The sequence below is a fragment of the Drosophila mojavensis genome, unplaced genomic scaffold, assembly GCF_018153725.1.
Source record: "Drosophila mojavensis isolate 15081-1352.22 unplaced genomic scaffold, ASM1815372v1 contig_136, whole genome shotgun sequence".
NCBI lineage: Eukaryota > Metazoa > Arthropoda > Insecta > Diptera > Drosophilidae > Drosophila > Drosophila mojavensis.
In genome coordinates this window covers 1,588,039-1,607,284 of record NW_025318667.1, presented here as the reverse complement: position 1 = coordinate 1,607,284, position 19,246 = coordinate 1,588,039, and the positions used below count along the sequence as shown (strand labels likewise).

The following is a 19,246-nucleotide window of genomic DNA, read 5'->3' as shown; positions in this document are numbered from 1 at the left end:
AATTTTTATCATTGTTTATTGTAAAAAATCCAAATAAATAATTTAAATTATTTAGGATAAAATGCAAAGAAGAATCGAATTTTATTCATTTTTAAATGTTAAACAATGTACAAATAAAAATTATACGTATATAAATTATACGTATATGATGTATTTTTTGATTTTACATGCATATTTATTTTTACATACACATTATTATTGATAGTTATTATATACATTGTAAATTTTAGTTAAATTTAAGCTTTAAAGTTAAGCTTAAGAATTCGATTTTGAAAAATAAGGGTTTAAAAAATTAAATTTAGATAAATAAAATAAAGTTACAAACTATGATAACAAATAATATGAAATATAAAACAAAATTACTATTGCAATTAAAAATTATAAAAAAAATAGTAAAAATGTAACTATTGCAATATTAATGTTCTTAATTTTCTTTATGAAAGCTTATAGAAAAAAAAAATTAAAAAAATAAATAAATAAAAATAAACAGCCAATTGTTTGTTTTGGAACATTTAAAACAGTAATAAAATAATTCGTATTTTTTTGTTTTACATTTTTTTGCTTAAATTAAAACGTATATATTTGACAATATTTATAAACATAAATATCTGTATTTTAATGGAGATTAAAGGAAACTATAAATGTAAATTAACAATAATATGTTTATGTATGATTAGGCTGTTCACTTTTACTGTGCCTTTACCAGGATATCTCTTTTGTCTCGAGCGCTTGTAGCATTTGAGCGAGACTCGCAAAACTGTGCCTGGCCTCGGGCTGCAGCTGCTGGTTACTTCGTTGTAGTGGCTGCTCCTTGTTTTCTTCCTGCACGAGCAGGCTGCACCAGCCACTATTTCGTGCACCCATATAGTCCATGTCCAGCTTGTTGCCAATGTGCAACGCTTCGGCAGGTGCAACATTCCGGCCCTTCTCCAAAGCCAATTGGAATATGCCGGAATTTGGTTTCATGACGCCCGCGTCGTAGGAGTTAATGATGAAATCAAATTTATCACTGAATCCCATGGCGTTGAGCACCTGATACAGAGAGGGATCAAAATTTGAGATGATGCCCACACATTTGCCGGTGTCCCGAACACGTTCCACGAAGCTGGTTGCTCCATCGATTCGTGTCCAGCAGGCGCTGGTGCGAAAGACATCGAGCAGCTGCTCGGCTACCGTTTGCAGTGTTGCTTTAGGTAGATTGGCATCGGCGCACGTGAATGTATCGATCACCAGCTGGTGCCACCAGGTTTGCCAATTCATGTTTGGCGAACAGCTCCCGAAATTTGCGTGCGTTTTGCTCATCAATTTAAAGTGCTGTCGAAAGCAGGGTTCCAGCTGTTCTTTGGTTATGCCGGTTATTCCACATGCTGCGGCCGTTTGAGCGTATTGCTTGATGGGATCCTTAAGTCGGAGCAGAGTATCAGTTACGTCAAAGGTCACTAGTCGGAACCGCTGCAAATTGCGCACAAATTGAGCGGTTAACGGCATTATGGCACAACAGGACAGTAGTGTCTCTATAGGTTGTTTACTTTGCAATGTAATTCAGTATTTTTGCTGTTTATTTGTGACGTCAGAAGCACTGATCGTTGATATATTGTGCCAACTACTCTAAACGTGAAATTTGATTTCATTTAAGTGCTCTACAAATTATAGTGCTTACTTTGTCTTTGTTTTGATCCTGCTATTTGGAATTCTAAAAATATTGTGAAGTAGCTTAGATTATATTTTACTTGCGCTTGACGTCGCAAATATACACTATCAGATCTAAATTGTGTTAACTAGTGCTCAAGAAATTACAAAATAAAAATGCTGTTTTAATTCTTTTTAAACCATTATATATTGCCAAAAATTTATATAATATATGGTATTGTACAGGTTATTGATCTGTGTTATTTACCCATTGCCAGTGAACAGCGTACTGAATTGCAATTATTTTGCTAAAGTTTGGTATATTGAAAATGGTACTTTTTAGTATTTATCTACAATGTTTACTATGTGCCGGTCACACTGTTTTGCAAAATTGCAATATCATTAGAGACGGCTTCATTTTTATAAGGTAAAAGTGTTTATGTTTATAGTTTATTGAAAACATTTAAAAAGCAAACAGCTAAGATGACTGTGACCGCCGCACCATGCAACGAAAGTATAAGAGAAAAGGCCCTGTCCGACTACAGAAAAAAGCTACTGGAACACAAAGAAGTTGAGGGTCGGCTCAAAGAAAGTGAGTATATCATTAAAACCAATTATTTCTTTAATCAAATAGTTAAAAATTATTAAATTACCCAGAGCGTGAGGAACTGAAGGAGTTGACCAAACTATATGACAAATCCGAGAATGATTTGAAGGCGTTGCAAAGCGTGGGCCAAATTGTCGGCGAGGTGCTGAAGCAATTGACAGAGGATAAGTGTAAGCCGACTGAAAATATCCTACTGCAATATGTATATGTAAATGACTTGTTATTTACAGTTATTGTGAAGGCTACGAATGGGCCGCGCTATGTGGTTGGTTGCCGTCGCCAATTGGATAAGGCCAAATTGAAGTCTGGCACTCGTGTGGCATTGGATATGACCACGTTGACCATAATGCGCTATTTGCCACGTGAAGTCGATCCGTTGGTCTACAACATGTCCCATGAGGATCCTGGCGATGTCACATACTCCGCAATTGGTGGTCTTACAGAGCAAATACGTGAACTACGTGAAGTTATCGAATTGCCGTTGCTTAATCCTGAGCTATTCCTGCGCGTTGGCATCACGCCTCCAAAGGGTTGCTTGCTTTATGGGCCGCCTGGCACGGGTAAAACTTTGCTAGCACGCGCAGTTGCCTCCCAGCTGGATGCGAATTTCCTTAAGGTTGTTTCCTCGGCCATTGTGGACAAATATATTGGCGAGAGCGCACGCTTGATACGTGAAATGTTTAACTATGCACGCGACCATCAGCCCTGCATCATATTCATGGATGAGATCGATGCGATTGGTGGTCGACGCTTCTCAGAGGGCACCTCCGCCGATCGTGAGATACAGCGCACACTGATGGAGCTGCTCAATCAAATGGATGGCTTCGATTCGTTGGGTCAGGTAAAAATGATTATGGCCACCAATCGCCCAGATACCCTGGATCCCGCTCTGCTGCGACCTGGTCGCCTGGATCGTAAAATTGAAATTCCCCTGCCCAATGAGCAGGCGCGTTTGGAGATCCTAAAGATTCATGCGCTTAAGATCGCAAAGCATGGTGAAATCGATTACGAAGCTATAGTCAAATTGTCGGACAACTTTAATGGTGCCGATTTGCGTAATGTCTGCACCGAGGCGGGCCTCTTTGCCATCAGGTAATACCCTAGATAATATAATACTAATGTCCTAGATATATGTATAAGTTAAGTCTATGTATCTATAAGCTTATTGTATAGGTCCAGCTCTATTTACGCATATTCCAATTTCTTTTGCAGAGCTGAACGGGAATATGTAATTCAGGAGGACTTCATGAAGGCCGTGCGCAAAGTCTCGGACAACAAGAAGCTCGAGAGCAAATTGGATTACAAACCGGTTTAATTTTCACTTGTTTTTAATATTAAATATATTACATACTTGTCTGCAGAAACCAATATACATATACAAATGAAATTAAATCTTCTTAACTGTTGAGTTTATTATACAATTTTGAATCATATTTAGCTATCAGCAGTACCACGATTACATACACTCAAAATGCAGCCCGCCCTTGTAAAGATCGACATCCTTGCTTACAATATTTGCAATTGTAATATATTGTATACATACAATATACATATATTTCTCATCTCTTAATTGTCTGCAGAAGATTTAATTGAAGAATTTCTACTAAGATTAGATGAGCTACTGCTGTTGCTGCAGCTGCTCCTGTAGGTCTTATTTCAGCTGTTGTTATCGGTGTTGATGCTGTTGCACCTTTCATTTCTTCTTCTGGTGCTGCTGCTCCTCGTCCTCCTGAGAGTCTCATTTCTGATGTTGTTGTTGTTGATCCTCGATACGTCGCTTTTTACGTTCCATATATTCGCTAATGTTGTCATATCGCTTCTTGAACCACGCGGACAGGTCTTCTGGCACGCACGTTTGTTCCGCAAAGTTTTCCATGACCATGTCCAGCCAACCCGCTGGCACGGACTCCGCCTGTTTTCCATCGGCGCTGTTGTACACGCGTAGCGTTAGGCGTTCGTTTACAGCACCAGCCACATAGATCCGATCGCTGGTCAAAGCAAAGTTGCTTATGCTCCAGCTACCCGCCTCTGCGCGCACCAAAGACTCCTTGGCAATCGACCAGGCAGCCTCTTTCAGCTCCAATTCGTAGAGGCCAATGGCTTCTACATGGTCGTAGAATAGCACGGCTAGTAGATAACGCTTGGATTGGATAAGCTCACGCATCTGAAGCCGCACAGCTGGAGCAGGCAACTGTTGCTGCAGTACCTCCTTGCCCGTCAGATAGTTCCACAAGCGCAATGTTTTATCACCTGAAATCGATATTAGGAGACCTTCGTTGCCTGGCAGCAATGCCAGCCCGGATACAAACTCTTTGTGGCCCAGACAATAGCTGTGTATATCATGGGTAGCCGGATAGTTTGTCACCCGAATCTTGTCATCCCGATCGCAGGTGATGATATGCTTCAGATCCGGTGTCCATACTATATCGTAAACAATGCTCAGATGGCCAAGCAGCAGTTTGGGCGGTGCCTCCACCTCCACGCAATCGTATTGATAGCAATCCCCAGTCTTGTCTGTCACAAGAACGGAACTGGAGTCAGGAGCAAATGCCAAAGCACTCGAGGCACGAGCCAAAGCACGCACAGAAAGTAACAATGCATGCTCCGGCCGGCTTTTGTAGAGTAGCAAAGCCTTTTGCCCGACAGTAGTTAGTGCTATCAGCTGTCTATCTGGTGAATAACACACATTTAATATTGACACCTCTAAATTGGATCCACAAGTCGCTTTCGGCTCGCCCTCGTCCGTTGCTTCAATTTTAAATCCACATGTGGTTAGGTCAGCTGGCACCTCGATGTCTTTAAAGATTTGCAAGTCATTCGGATTGATGAACAGCACTTTACGTCCATGGCTAAGCACCAATTCAGGTTCGGTGTAAAAAATAGTTGTCATTTCTTCTGACTCAACCAGGAGAGCGTTGTTTATGGCTACATGTGAAAGTTGATCAAGTGCTAGAAAGCAGTGACTGAGTCACGCATAAATTGTAGCTCCAAGTTAATCGAAAAAAAATATCAACAGGTGGCAACGCCCCGAAAAACAGGAAAGCAAAATAAGTTTGTTTCTAATAAATGATTGAAATAGTTTACAATTCATATTAAACATTAACTAATTACAAAAATGTATTTAATTATTTGACAGTCATATATTTAAAATATTTGGAAGTCAAATTTAGCGACGATTGCATTATCAATATCCTTGCTATCGATAAGTGTGTTTTAAATGTTATCAAATGGTAACAGGTGTCAGCGCGCGCCAAACTATTCAAATTGTTATTTTTAAGATGAGCAAGCAGCAATAATATATGAGAAAATTGTTTTATTTCGTAAGAATCATAATACTAATAAAAAAAAATGTTTATAAAAATACAGGTCTACATATATACAACTTGTGGCGATAATAGTTCAGGGTGCTGTGGCTACGTGCTAATACCAATAATGGACTCAATTGAGAAACTCAGCTTAGGTTTCTTGGCGATGGGCGTTGGCGCGGGTGTAAGCGTAAAGTGCGGCAGTGATTGATATGCCTGCTGTTGCTTCTGTTGCGTAACAGCAGCTGCTGCGGCGGCATTACCTAATAGATCATAAAAGGCGTTGCCAATTGCTGTTGGTGGCGTTGACAAAGGAGCTGCTGAGCCGCCTCCGACGCTGCCGACACAGGCGGAGCTGCCAAGGAGCGTTGTATCAATTGCATAGTTCAGTTCCGGATCAGCGAACGCACGACGCTTGCGCATGCGTTCCAGTAACGGCGAATTGAACGTGGGAAACCGCTGTTTGTATTCTGCAAGTAGAATAAGAAGACAGGAAAGGGGCAGGGCATTAGAATTGAAAATTACACGCGTCGAGTATGTAAGAGCAGGCAAGGGTGGAGCTCTTTGATCTCCCTCTTTCTTTGACGTTGGCGTCAAATCCGCTGTACAAATTGCTTTCCAATTGTCTCAATTCGTTCCGCATGTGTGTGCGTGCATACACTCAGAGAAAAGAGTATATTGAAATTGAATTAAATTCAATCTGAATATTGATATTGTTACTTTAAAATTATTAATATACATACATGCTCAATATTAATATTCAATCCGTCAAATAGTAAAGGAAAATTAAGTATATTATTAAGCATTAATGATTTTACAATACTATTTGACTGATTGAGACTAAATTGGAAATGTATAAATGCATGCATATGCATTGAGACTAGATTGAAATGTATATTTATAAATTTCAAGTAACAATAATAATGTTCTGATTGTATTAGAGTTCTTTATATGTATCTCTTTCTCTGCGTGTAGCACATGGCAATTGAATCGTAATTTGAGCTACGCAGAACCCAATATACAGACCCTAGACCAAAAGACCATAACCAGACAGTACGGCACCAAATATTGACTGTGTGGATTTTCGTTCGTGTTTTTACTTGGAAACCAGATGGAAAAATAGTGAAAAAATGAAAATTCTATTGGTTTGGTTGTTTTTGTTGCCCTGTTGACTTTTGCCACACATTTGCTTCAAGAGGTTTTTCCGTTTTCACGTATCAATTTACACAAATGAAAATTGGGCTTGCCCTTCAGATTGGACGTTTCTTTTATCCTCTTCTCTCCTTTCCCCTCCTCTACTCAGTCTGATTTTCTTTTCTTATTTTTTGACATAACGGACAATATGCGTGCATACGACAGGCGTTCAATTTCAGTGGGTGACGTTTTAACAAATTTGTTGCTCTCCTTATTGTAATTGTTGTTTTAGTAACGAATCAGGCATTTCCTGCCGTTCACGCTCACGCTCTCTCTCTCTCTCTCTCTCTCCCTCTCTCTCTCTGCTTTCCTCGTTCCCTTCTTCACACTTTACTCATATTACAAGCCTTGCCAGACAGTCTGGCACCGCATGGCGAGCGCCCGCCTTAGATCAGTGGTAGCATGTTAGCTATTTTTTAGCTAAGTCTAGCATTTTTGACAGCTTAGCGCTTGTATGCTTAATTATGTACTGATTGGCTTGAAAGTGAACTGAACGTTAAGTCATGTATTGCAATCGGAGGTTGTAGAAAACGCTATTAGAAAACTTCACATATTTTCTTATTGCTTATCCTACGAGAAAGAAATTAATTTGGGAGCTTTGGGAACTATTCGAAAAATTTGATAGCTACAAATACAGTATTCTCATACTTAAGCCTCCAGAAAAGACACTTGGTCTTTAGCTGGCATTCGGCTATTTAATGAATTTGGCTTGGCCAAATTGGCTTGGCTTGTGCCATCACTGATTTAACTGCGCTTACCTTCCATTGCGGCTGTGATGTGCAGCGTGGACTGCTGCAGATTGCGCAGCCTCTGCTTGTAGATGCGTTTCTGGGCGATCAAAACTTGACGCGTGCGCAGCGTATTAGCTGCCATTTGGCTTGGCTTGGTGGGTGTTACTTGCTGCTCCTCGTCGCTGGCCGGCTCCACAGCGGGTTGCTGCGACGTTGTTTGTGTAACCTCCAGAGCTTCCATAGTCTGTTGGCGTCTTAACGCTACCTGGGCGGCCATTACACGCTGTCGATCGACCACTAGCTGACAGTTGGGGCAACAGCATTCACGCCAGCGGCAAAGCTTCTTGTGACCCTTGACACAGGAGATAACGCCATGATTGCGACAGCGCGCGCACTTGGGTGTTCTCAGCAGGCGACGCTCCTTGGCGCTGGCCAGATTAACCGAAAGAGACTGCATTGCAAAGTGACAGACTAGAGAGGGCGAGCGAGAGAGATATATAGATCTAATCAGCTGCACGTTCAGCTAAATACTGAAAGGATCTGGCGCACGTCTTCTCTTATTTAAAACACAATCACAAAGGATCGTCTGGCTGTTCGCCCAGACAGTTCGACGACGTCAAGTGGTCTACCCTGCTGGTGTCTGGCTCTGTCACTGCCTCTGCTTCTGCTTCAGTTTCTTATGCTGCTGCCTCTGCTTCTGCCTCTGCCCGCCCATTGGCTGCTAATCGCATCGTCTATATATAGACGATCCAATGGCTGCACAGCTGGCTGCCATCAGCCAAATTGAAATTGGAAATTCAATTGAAAACCGCAGAAAAGATACAAATGTATCATTCTTTTTGTTTTTTGAGATACAACTGTATTTCTTATAGACGTTTAGCTGAGATACAAATGTATCAATGCGTCTGTTCTGGGATATGCAAATGAGATAAAAATATGTATGAGATATGACCGTATCTTTATGTTTGATCCATCTGAGGGGCATGGGTCTATATCTTTTACTTATCATATAATATCTTTCTAAATAAAAAGTCGTGCTCCTCGGCTTATCAAGAGAATATTACGAGAATAGATAAGAATTTTGGACATAAATTATAATAACAATTGTTTACAAGAGAATATATTCACAATTGAGTCAATTTCAGGCTTTTTTTTTAAGTATTTGTTTATTAATTTTCAATTTTATTTTGTATTTGTATAACGACGATTTGTAGCATTTTCATAATATATCATTTACATTTATCCAATATAGATATATATGGTATATCTGTATATATAGTATAGTATCTGTATAATTTGTTTTAAATGTATAAATATGTATGCGTGGGTGTATATATATAGCACTTATATGCATGTATGTAAATACAAGTTTAACATGAGAAATTTAACAAAATTCCATTTTTAACCATTTTTTTGTTGCTTTTCTTCAAATTATGTTTTTGATGTTTATTTCTATATATTGTTAGTTAAAGTACAAAACTGTTGGTGATTAATTTCAAAGCGCAATTTTTCATATTTCAGATATAGCTGAGTTGAGTTTTATTTGTAGTTCATTATTTAATAATCGTTTTCATTTATATTTTATATTTTTGATATTTTTTTTAAGTAATCATGTTTTTTTAAATACAATTACATTGATGTTTATTTCGCATTTTTTGAGTATGCAAATTATTATTTTCTTACTATATTTTGTTTAATTTTTGACAAATTATTAATTTTCCTTTTTTATATGTATATTTAATATAAATGGTATATATTTGTATTATAGTTTGTTTTTATTTTTTAAGTATAAGTTTTAATTTGCATTATTATTATTATTATTATTCTTAAATATAATTAATATTTGTATGTTTTTTTTTTTTATTATAATTGTCATTTTATAAGTATATATATTATTTTATTTTTCTTTCATATTTATTTTGAGTTTTTGCACACTAACACTATTTAATCTTACTTTCAAATATACGCTTTTAAATAATTAGTTGGAATATTAAAGCTGCTAAGGTTGTGCCAGGTTTTTGGTTTAGTTTTTGAATTTGTTGGTCATTTGCTTACATATTTTTAAAATGTGTGGATTATGCATAGATATAGCAAGTTTATTTGTTAAATCAGTATATATATATATTTATTTATATATAGAGAGAGACGTGCGGATCTGGACTGAATGAACAAAAATTAATTTGTTCACTATTTAATAAAATTTTCCGTTTTGTTTTAAATGCTTGCAATTTTATTGTCTTTTAACTATTTTTTGTTTCGTTCATTCAAAAATTAAATGTACTATGAAATTCTCGACAAAAAAGTATCTTAAAACTCTAAACGTTTTCTAAAGTCTGCTGATTTGCGGATATATATGTATATATATCTATAATACATTTTGTAAATACTTGCTGGTTTCTTAACACAATAAAAAATGCAAATATAAAACCAGATAAATATATATATATACATAGATATATATGTATCTAATGTATAATTAGCTAAATCTGAATTATATCATATCACATTGCACTACTCTGGGTTTTTTTCTTGTCGCCCAAATGCAATAACCTTTTACTCTTTTTTAATAATATTTCAACAATGATGATTGCCAGTAAACGTTCTATCTATTCATAGAATATATATTTCTGTATCTTATTTAACCTTTAATACGAAAATATCCTTGCCAACTGTAGCTTAAATTATGCATAATAGTTTTCATTTGATTTGTTTGTAACAATCGATATCCTTACCAAAACTGAATCAATCAACTTAACATCATTAACACCACCAATGAATTCCTCAATCAGTCAATCAATAATTAACATAAGATAAATCTACATCAATCGTTCAATAAAATGTTTCAATCAAATTATACTCAATCATATATATATGCCACTTAATTGTAAGTTTCAGAAAAATCTGCGCATAAACTATCAGTAAACGATCAATCAATTGTTCTGTCAATCAATCTGTCGATCAATTCGTGCATTACAAAGGTATGGCATATTCGGCTTGCCGAAAACTCAATTCTTCTTTTGTTCATGTTTCATCTGTTAGATTTTGTATTTTCGTTGCTGAACGATAATTAGCTATATCGATATTTAGTATAAATGCTTGATAACAATGGGTGCATGAATTATCTAATTTAAATATATTGTGTTGAAAGACGGCTATAGTCCTTAGGTATATATTGTGTGCATATATACATATATATAGATACATATATATGTACTAGAATGTGATTTAGTTAATTTAGGCTCGATTTGTCCTTTGGTGCGGGTTTAGTTTAGGTATTTGTTTTTGGTTGTTATAGTTTTAGTTAGTGGTATCTGATATAATATAGATCTATATATAATATGGATAGTGCCTAAAGTCTAATTGCCCTGTGACGAATATGTTCTAGGAAATCCTCTGTAAAAAAGTAAGAAAAATGCCGAGCACTAAATTTAGTAAATGCAATGTAGAGGGTATATTCTTTAAACGGCAGGTAGAATAGGGGGAGACATTACAATGCGGATCGGACGGGAAAAGATAAGAGGTAGGGTAAGGTGCAGAGTTAGGTTAGGCCGCGGGTGTTGTAATTGAACTCGACTCAAACAGGGCTACACAGATCCAAATTCTCACGTCCACTTCCGCTTCAGTTATAGCTTTTACTTTTGCTCCAAGTCTTACATTGGCTTACTTCTTTGGCGTCCGCTCCAGTGTTATCTTTAGTTAGTCCAGTTTAGCTCTCTGTACTCTTGATTTATCCTTTTCTACTGGCCGTTTCTCCTAGCTTTTCCCGCCTCCTGTTTCCATTTCTCTGGTAATTTTGTCAACTCCCCGCCTGCTGTCTCGCTCTCGTCATCCTCTACACTTTTCTTGATCCTACTCGGTTAGACGATGCTATTGCGCTTAGCGGTCGCCCTTTGAAGCGTGCTCTGCATAGCTGCCACCACAGCCTCAGCGCCGCCAATGAAGATGGGTTGATTGGCGGCACGGCGTAGCACATGCCACATGGCCACGGGCTTGCGCAGGGATGAGAGCATCTGATGCCAATGGCGCAAGCCCTTGCCCACCGCACAGCTGCCGGCAATGACATGACCCAGAGGCACGATAGCCCCACCGTCTGTTACACCGAAGACGGTGAGACGCAACTGTACTGTGGTCAGACCCTGGGGCGGCACACTGAAGATCATTGATTCGTTGAAGATGGGACAGCGATCCTTGCGCTTCAGAGAGGTGCGCTTCTTCAGCACCTTCTTGTCGTTGTTCATCAGATAGACCTGGTCAATCAGGGCCTAAGTAAAGAATCACTGTGGAGGTGCTTTCACAACTCACCTTCACAAAGATGTTCTGCAGTGTTGTCGGCTCCGCTGCTCCGTTGTCCAGCTCCAGTTTTAGATTCCGCGCCTTGACCACGACTATAGTCAAGCGCTCCGCTGTGGGCAAATAGCTCAGCGAGAACATTAGCTCTCCCCAGCGAGCATTGCATTTACGTGAATCAGAGAGTGGTATCCAAGTGGTAATCGGCTTGGCCATCTCGCCAATCTCCATCTCCGCCTCCCCGATCAGCGTGTGGGCGGGCCCATTGTGATACAAATGGAACCAGAGCGAATGCCTGCCCGCCTGTCGCTTCAATCGAAAGTTGAAGCTCTCATTGTATGCGGGCGTCAGCGTCGATTTCACCACCTGTCAGGTAAGAGGCAGAGGGGGGTTGTAGATGATATAGCGGGCAGAGGTACTCCCATGCCTGGTTCTACTCACCTTGGTCTGCATGCCACCCGCATGATCGGGCACCAAATAGATGCGCACAAATGTGTCCAGAGAGTCCAGTCCCATGCTAAGCGGACAGATAAGTCCTTTGGCCTCCAGCACGCTGACCGTCAGCTCTAACTGCTCCTCACTGTGCCTGATTAACCCAAAAACAATTTCACTTCAGGGATACCCAATCTGACTTTAGTCACTTACTTTTCGTATTGAAGGCCAACGCAGAGATAGCCCGTGATTTGTGTGTAGGGCTGATCGAGCTGATCCAGACATAGGGAAGATGCATCCGAATTGACCGAATCACAGGAGATGGCATGCTCCAGCTGCATGCCATCCATCGACCCATCCAGCGACACTTGCGAGCTGTTGCGCCTGCCCAGACCCAGGCTAATGCTCGACTCCTGTCGCAGTAGCGAACGGCCAAAGCACCAGGTGGAGTTGCCGTTGCCATTGCTCAGTCCATTGGCCAATCCATTGCTCAAGCCATTGCTGAGGTTGAGGCCGTGGCCATTAGGCAGCTTGCGGAATAAATAATCCTCAGAGATGGTCTTCTGCAGCATGTGTGGTCCCTTCACCCGCTGCGTTAGACTTGTGAATGGATTGTTGGTGTTGTGCAGTTTCAGGAGGCGGCTGGAAAGGCTCTGACCCTCGTGCACAAAAGGATTGCCATTGGGGCAAGGAGCCGGTGTGGACTCGACTTTGGCCTGAGCCTGAAGCTCAGGCGAAGGCTGCGACTCGGGCTGGGGCTGAAGATCTGGCTGACTCGGAGGAAGTTGCTCTGTAGACTCGCATAGGAAGGGATTTGTGCTGGAGTTGCGACGCTTTAACGCAGGTGGTCGACGCTCCACCTTGGGTTCCATGGGAGTAGGAGCCTGCGTTACCTCCGTGGTGCGATTAATGCCCTGCTGCAGTGAAATCTGTCGCTTGGCTATGGGTCGAGGTATAGCCGTCGCAGAGAGCGTCACGGAAGCAGACGTCGTTAGTCTCGGCGCTGGCGGCGCCTCTAGCGGCTGTGGCAGTGCTGCAGCGGCTGTGCGCAAAGGTGAGCGCTGCGGATTGGAGCGTGCCTCCGATGCTTCATTTAGCTGGCTGAATGAAAAGGTAACGGTCTTGCTACTGGGTCCGGCACTATTTGGAGCGGGCGCCGGACGCAACGGTTGTGGCGGAATGCAGACATCCGCCTGCGGCAGATTCCACAAGGGCGTCGTCGAGTCTACTGTGTTGCTCGGCAGCAATTGTTGTTGCTGCTGCTGCTGCAGTTGAAGCTGCTGCAGTTGCTGCTGCGACCGATTGTGATCGTCTTTGTCAATGGTATCGAAGCGCTTGAAGCTGCCGCTGGTGCTCAGCAAAAACTCCGAGCCGGACTGGATCTGCGCAAACGTGAAACGATTAGAATACTCAGCCTTGACTCTGCTTTGGCTACTTACACTTGCCATATACCCATTAGGATGGAAGAGCTTGTGCTTGTGATTGGACAGCCCGATCTTCTCTTCCTTGCTGGAGCGCATTCGCATCCAGCTGGCGGCGCGAGGACCCAAGCAATGGCAGCCCAGCAACACGCACATCAGCAGCAGCAGCAGCAACAGCGCAAGGCTGGTGAATGTCAGCGACAATGGTGTTCCGTCCATCGTCTCCGTAGCCAGGTAACTTGTTAGCCAGGTAGTTATTGAAAGCGATTAGCAGTTTGTTCAGCAGCTGCAGCTCAGGCTCGCAGTGCACATTTCCACGTTTGGATGATGGCTGAAAGAAAAGTGAGGAGAGAATAGCAGTAAGGGCAATAAGAAGTACCTAACCTGAAGCTGTCTCTTAGTAACTAATACAGGTGATTAATTTCCCTCTTCTGTCTTCTCTTTACATATCTACTTAATAGTCTTTTCCATTCCGTCTTCTCTCCTTAATCTTCATATGGACTTATATCTTCCTCTGGGCTATCCCATTACTGTCATGCAATCCCATCTTCTTGCTCTGCTCCTTGGCATACTTAAATCCTTCTCCAACAATATATTTGCTTTATTTTATTCTTAGTTTGCGGAATAGAATTTTACACTGTTCTTTCATTATTTTGACCTGTTTTCTGTCTCCCACTCTGACGCTCTGGCAAGGAGTTCCTGGTCTCCTATTTGCTATTGTCCTCCTAGTGGCTCAGCGTCTTAACTGTAACAGCTTTTTATTGGTTTATTTCGTACTCTACCCCTTTTATAGTCTATCAGGAGATATCTTTGGACACAGCGCCCGGCACCGATTCAAAGGGACAGCCCCTTGAGCACGCGCTGAGCTCTACTTGGCACAGTTTTGCATTCCCTTATACGAAACTTTTCATGGGAAAAACGATGAGTGGGCAGGTCCGCAACGGAGACAGCGATGAAGACAAAACTAAAGATGGCCACAATGAAAATGAGACGAGTGACGAACGACAACGTCGACGACGTCAACGTCAACGCTTTCATCTAGCATCGCCTTACAGCTAGAGCGGCACCCGGTCCCCCCCCCACTCCACCTCTCGCTCTTTCTCAATGTCTCTATTATGGAAGAAGACGCTATCATGTCTGCAAGCTCATATCATCGGCGATAATTGTGTGCGGCAGGTGTCGCTCTCCATTTCTATTTCTATACCAATACAACCCCTACAACTCCCCCCGTCTGCCATACCCCCAACACTTTTCAGCTGACAGTTGACAGTTGACAGTTTTTTGATTGAATTTGTAACCTGAGCTGCAGCATTTGCACTTCAAAGGCCAAACATCCGTCAACGGGCAGCATCCTACAAAATTATTGTTTCCCATATTTCAGACTGGCCACAAATGCTATGATGTCAACAAGACAACGAGGCAACCCTCATTCTGCTTTCTTCTTCTCTGCAGCATCTTGATTAAGACTTACATATATATGTACATATATCACTGACCTGCACAATTTGCCTAATTCTGTGTCATTCACACATCAAACATGATTATGATTCAGAAACTACAGCTGCTTGTTATAGAGCTGCCAGCTCTTACTTATAACAACACATAACTGACTTTATAACAGATCACAAAGTCTCAGCAGAGCAGGCAATGCACACCGACAATCCAATAACTGTTATATACCACATGCATTCATGTCCATTCGCTTGCATGCATCCATACACATGTGCATGCGTATCTGTGTGTGTGTTAGAAAAAGAGCTCGGCAGGCCATTTACAGTTGACATCATCTGCTCATCATCTTCTTGCTCTGCTTCTTTCCACTGAGTGCCCATTAGCCTAATATGGCACGCTTCCTAGAGGGGAGGGCGAGGGATGTGGTGAGGTGCTGGAAGAGCAGCCGAAAAGTAGCACCGTTTCTCACTTAACTGCCAAATTTTGCAGGGGACGACATTTTGTTTTAATTATGCAGCAACATAAATGCATTATAATTAAATAAGCATTTAATGAGCTGCACACACACACACACATACTATAGGAGAGGGAAAGTGCAAATGAGCAAGAATAGCGAGTTGGAGAGGGGAAGGGAGCGGGAGAGTGTCGGCCATTTTGGCAAGTAGCTGCAGAACCAGAAATTTTTGCAGCAACAACAAGGGATTTTTCATTAACCTACTGCGAGGTCATTCCACTGTGCACAGTGCGACAATACATTGTGTGTGTGTGTGTGTGTGTCTATGTATTGCATAAATACTAGTTATCTAGTTGATTTATTTACAAGCCGCATACAATGCTGTAGGTGGGGAGAGTTCTTTGGCTTGTGCAGAGAGGAGTGACCTGTTTTTTCGGACAGTATATCCAATTGTCTGCCAAAATGAATGTTGGTCACGTCAGACTATTCTAGCAATAGGCCAATACACTTTATTCACAACACACACACACACACTCACCCTTACTTTAAAAGTGAAAGTAGAAGATGGCACAAAAAAATCAGCGAAAGTCAAAGCAATCAAAAGTGATAGAAGAAGAAGCAGCAGCAGGAGCAGCAGCAGATAGCACAAAATTGGAGCATGTTGGTGGAAGCAGAGAATAAACCAACACTAACACACGCAAACACACGCGCACACCCGCATGCATGCACACGCATGCACACTTGAGCAATTACATAGCGGAAACTGCAAGTAGCTTATGCTTTATACATACATATGCATGCCCACATTTGTATATGGATGTGTATTTATGTATGTTTCTTATTTTCTTTCTACATACAATATTCTAGTTGCAGGGTTTGTTAATTGAAATGTTATGTTTATTTAAATATATAATGATAGACTTTTTTGTATTATCTTAAAATTATCGTTTAAATCTTTTTCACTTTTTGTGGAAATTACCTTTGATTTTCAATGTTATATTTCCTTGACTGTAATTTGCTTTTAAATTCTGCTACACAAATATCACAGGGCGCCACAGGCAAAGTAACTGTAAATGCTATTATTTCTTTGTTCTTGTTTCTGTATATTTTTTAGGCAACAAACACTTAACACTGCACGTCTTAACAACAATAACAAAAATTGCGATGCTGCTGACCGTCAGCAAAAAGAACAACAACTACGATGACTACGACAACGGGAATCAGATGAGCAACAACAATAACAAACGCGCGAGCAGCAGCAGCAGCAGTGCCTACACCAACAATAAGAGGTACGACTGGCCAATTGGCAGCCAACGAGAGCAGCGTCCGCGGCTTGGTTGTCCCTGCTGGACGACATCCCTTGGCCAACTGAGCAGGAAAGCGCGCCCAAAAACAGGCTACAGTTATTGCCTGCTGCTTATGCGCATATATAACGGGCACATATATAAAGCGCTCTCTTGTATTTCTCTCTTAAGTTTCGGATTTTGTCTGAGCTTTAGTTATACCTATTTGGTATGGTTCGCGTCCAGGCTTTTGGGACACAATACACTTGCCATAAAATTGCACTTGGTTAGCAACTTGACTAACTGATGTGGATTGTAAGGTTCCGGTGAGTCCACACTTAACGAAATTGTGAAAACTTAACGAGTATACTTAACAGTCCTGCACTTAACGAAACGTTTTATAATGTTAAATTATTTAGACACACACAAACAAGTAGAGACATGAAAATTTTTGCCTAAATTAATTAATTAATTAAATTAATTAACTCGGATTTTGTATTGATATAAAAACAATAAATTATATTTTATATATTTATTATTATAATAAATATTTATATCTTAGTTCATACTATCAGTATAAAATAAATAAACGGTTATATATAGAGCACAGTTTGGAAGATCCGTAGCACAACCACATGGCTCAAATGCAGTTAAATATAAATATGTGTAAATATAAATGCATTGGAAAATTGCATAACTTTATCATACATTTATGAGCGATGGTGGGCACATTTACAGGGCGACTCATGTATATGACATTCGGCTTGTTACTTCCGAGTCCAGGATGACTCAAGTGAAGTGCAATTGGAATATTTGCCAAGCTCATACAGAGCTGATGCTTAACACACTTTTAAAGTATAGGCCTACACAATTGCATTCCTATATACAGCTAGCAAATGCTTTCAAAACAAAAATTATGTAACTTTTCTATAGCATACCTTTACGGGCGCTGCTTAGCACAGCAACAGTGTAAATGGAGATCCTCACGCACACAGGGCCACTCATGTGATGGTCCTGACCAATTGCAAAGAACAGAAGCTTTGATCAAACTTGACCCACCCGATGATGATGATTAAGCAAGAATCGATTTTTATGCTAAATACTTAGTTGTCTTTTATGGCATGTTCGCATGTACATATGTATGTCCGTATGTGTGTGTGCGTGATTGCAATCAACTGTGTTCAATAAAATAGAATTCCCAATACAAATTTCGTTCTGCTTAGTTTTATTTTTTTTTTTTTTTTTTTGTCGTGGATATAGAGGCAACAACAAAAATACCAACAAATATAACAATAAGGACATAATGCGAAAGCAATTGAAACAAATTTGTATAATTCGAGTGGCCGTCCGAAAAGTTGAAGAGTCAAAGTAAATAAATTGCGCAAAATTCAAATTGCGCGAATAAAGCGAGCCGAAATAATAACACAAAACACAATAATGGGAAATGGCGAATGGAACGAATGGGGGGAAAATTGTAAATTATTTCAATGCAATTTGAAATTGAATTTCTGGCAACGCCCAGCACCTCCCCCTCTTTACTTCTCTCTTTAGGCTAACTTTTTTAACACAATTAGAGCTGGCAGCTCTGGTTCAATTTCACGAACCAACTCCAACGTTCATTACATTTCATTTTAGTTAACTCTCATTTGCTTTCAATACAGCGTTTCATTCAATGAAACAACGATATTCATCAACTTCATAAGTTTTGTTCAGCACTAAGCAATTTGATCAGCAGCTCAATTGAACTGCACAGCTCAGCTTGAACGCATATAGATTTATGGTCAAATTTCGATACACAGAGATAATTATTTTGAAATTCATCTGCATTTACATTGAAATCTTTTTGCAATTGCGGAAAGCGGACCCAGAGCTTTAACTGAGTAAGAATATCGTACAAATTATGCGCATTATTATTGCACATTGGGCATTGGGAGTGTAAATAGAAAGGGAAAGGAAAAGAAATGGGGAAGTGGCGAACGCATTTCAACTGTTGTTTGGCAGCAAAGGCAACTGCAATTGCAAACCGGAATTTGGGAATAGCCCTAATGAATCCATTGAATGCAACCTAATTACAATTGTAATTATGAATATGCCATTCAAAATGCCAACTTCAGCAGCGTGTACCTTCTGATAGAAAGTGACAGAGGCAGAATGAGTTTTCTGAAATATTTATATGTCCATTCACCTGGTTTTGCAACTCTTCATCCTTCCATATACAGACTTTAAAGAGCCCAAGTTGAACATTCGGCAGACTGTATTATTACACTCACATCTATTGTAGTAAGCACACAAAAAACAATAAAAGCAAAATTATACAGTAAATAAAAAGTATAAAATAAATTTAAGCTTGACTTTAAGCATTATCGTTTTTAGTGTGATCGCAATTAACATCTTGAGATGCAATTAGCAATGTGGCAACGCCTAGCAGAACACAGATGAAATAAAAATTGC

The 19,246-nt window shown here is 40.2% G+C and overlaps 5 protein-coding genes across 5 annotated transcripts; 1 reads left to right on the top strand and 4 right to left on the bottom strand.

Moving 5' to 3' along the window:
• Nucleotides 1-598: 598 nt before the first annotated feature.
• On the bottom strand, nucleotides 599-1,768 carry LOC6585613 (rhythmically expressed gene 2 protein). The gene has a single exon (XM_002011205.4). The coding sequence runs from the start codon at nucleotides 1,486-1,488 to the stop codon at nucleotides 700-702; it is 789 nt and encodes a 262-aa protein (XP_002011241.1). The 5' UTR covers nucleotides 1,489-1,768; the 3' UTR covers nucleotides 599-699.
• Nucleotides 1,769-2,005: 237 nt separating this feature from the next.
• Nucleotides 2,006-3,628, top strand: LOC6585614 (26S proteasome regulatory subunit 10B). Its single transcript, XM_002011206.4, has 4 exons — nucleotides 2,006-2,221; nucleotides 2,287-2,406; nucleotides 2,467-3,328; nucleotides 3,449-3,628. The coding sequence occupies exons 1-4, from the start codon at nucleotides 2,113-2,115 to the stop codon at nucleotides 3,549-3,551; spliced, it is 1,194 nt and encodes a 397-aa protein (XP_002011242.1). The 5' UTR covers nucleotides 2,006-2,112; the 3' UTR covers nucleotides 3,552-3,628.
• On the bottom strand, nucleotides 3,624-5,212 carry LOC6585615 (tRNA (guanine-N(7)-)-methyltransferase non-catalytic subunit wuho). Its single transcript, XM_002011207.4, has one exon. The coding sequence runs from the start codon at nucleotides 5,124-5,126 to the stop codon at nucleotides 3,975-3,977; it is 1,152 nt and encodes a 383-aa protein (XP_002011243.1). The 5' UTR covers nucleotides 5,127-5,212; the 3' UTR covers nucleotides 3,624-3,974.
• Nucleotides 5,213-5,626: 414 nt separating this feature from the next.
• LOC6585616 (doublesex- and mab-3-related transcription factor 2) lies at nucleotides 5,627-8,211 on the bottom strand. The gene is made up of 2 exons (XM_002011208.2): nucleotides 7,494-8,211; nucleotides 5,627-6,011 (listed from the first exon to the last, which is right to left on the bottom strand). The coding sequence occupies exons 1-2, from the start codon at nucleotides 7,921-7,923 to the stop codon at nucleotides 5,650-5,652; spliced, it is 792 nt and encodes a 263-aa protein (XP_002011244.1). The 5' UTR covers nucleotides 7,924-8,211; the 3' UTR covers nucleotides 5,627-5,649.
• A 1,121-nt stretch (nucleotides 8,212-9,332) lies between these two features.
• Nucleotides 9,333-16,872, bottom strand: LOC6585617. The gene is made up of 6 exons (XM_002011209.4): nucleotides 16,492-16,872; nucleotides 13,625-13,937; nucleotides 12,399-13,567; nucleotides 12,195-12,339; nucleotides 11,769-12,119; nucleotides 9,333-11,713 (listed from the first exon to the last, which is right to left on the bottom strand). Exons 2-6 carry the CDS (start codon nucleotides 13,823-13,825, stop codon nucleotides 11,324-11,326), a joined length of 2,256 nt encoding a protein of 751 aa, XP_002011245.1. The 5' UTR covers nucleotides 13,826-13,937; nucleotides 16,492-16,872; the 3' UTR covers nucleotides 9,333-11,323.
• Nucleotides 16,873-19,246: the final 2,374 nt, after the last annotated feature.

Coding starts and splice junctions, on each gene's coding strand:
- LOC6585614 (XM_002011206.4), top strand. CDS start 2,113: ATGACTGTGACCGCCGCACCATGCAACGAAAGTATAAGAGAAAAGGCC. Junction 2,222..2,286: donor TGAGGGTCGGCTCAAAGAAA/GTGAGTATATCA, acceptor TAAATTACCCAG/AGCGTGAGGAACTGAAGGAG. Junction 3,329..3,448: donor GCGGGCCTCTTTGCCATCAG/GTAATACCCTAG, acceptor TTTCTTTTGCAG/AGCTGAACGGGAATATGTAA.
- LOC6585617 (XM_002011209.4), bottom strand. CDS start 13,825: ATGGACGGAACACCATTGTCGCTGACATTCACCAGCCTTGCGCTGTTG. Junction 13,568..13,624: donor CTAATGGGTATATGGCAAGT/GTAAGTAGCCAA, acceptor ACGTTTGCGCAG/ATCCAGTCCGGCTCGGAGTT. Junction 11,714..11,768: donor TGCAGAACATCTTTGTGAAG/GTGAGTTGTGAA, acceptor CTGATTGACCAG/GTCTATCTGATGAACAACGA.
- LOC6585615 (XM_002011207.4), bottom strand. CDS start 5,126: ATGACAACTATTTTTTACACCGAACCTGAATTGGTGCTTAGCCATGGA.
- LOC6585613 (XM_002011205.4), bottom strand. CDS start 1,488: ATGCCGTTAACCGCTCAATTTGTGCGCAATTTGCAGCGGTTCCGACTA.
- LOC6585616 (XM_002011208.2), bottom strand. CDS start 7,923: ATGCAGTCTCTTTCGGTTAATCTGGCCAGCGCCAAGGAGCGTCGCCTG. Junction 6,012..7,493: donor CATCACAGCCGCAATGGAAG/GTAAGCGCAGTT, acceptor TTCTACTTGCAG/AATACAAACAGCGGTTTCCC.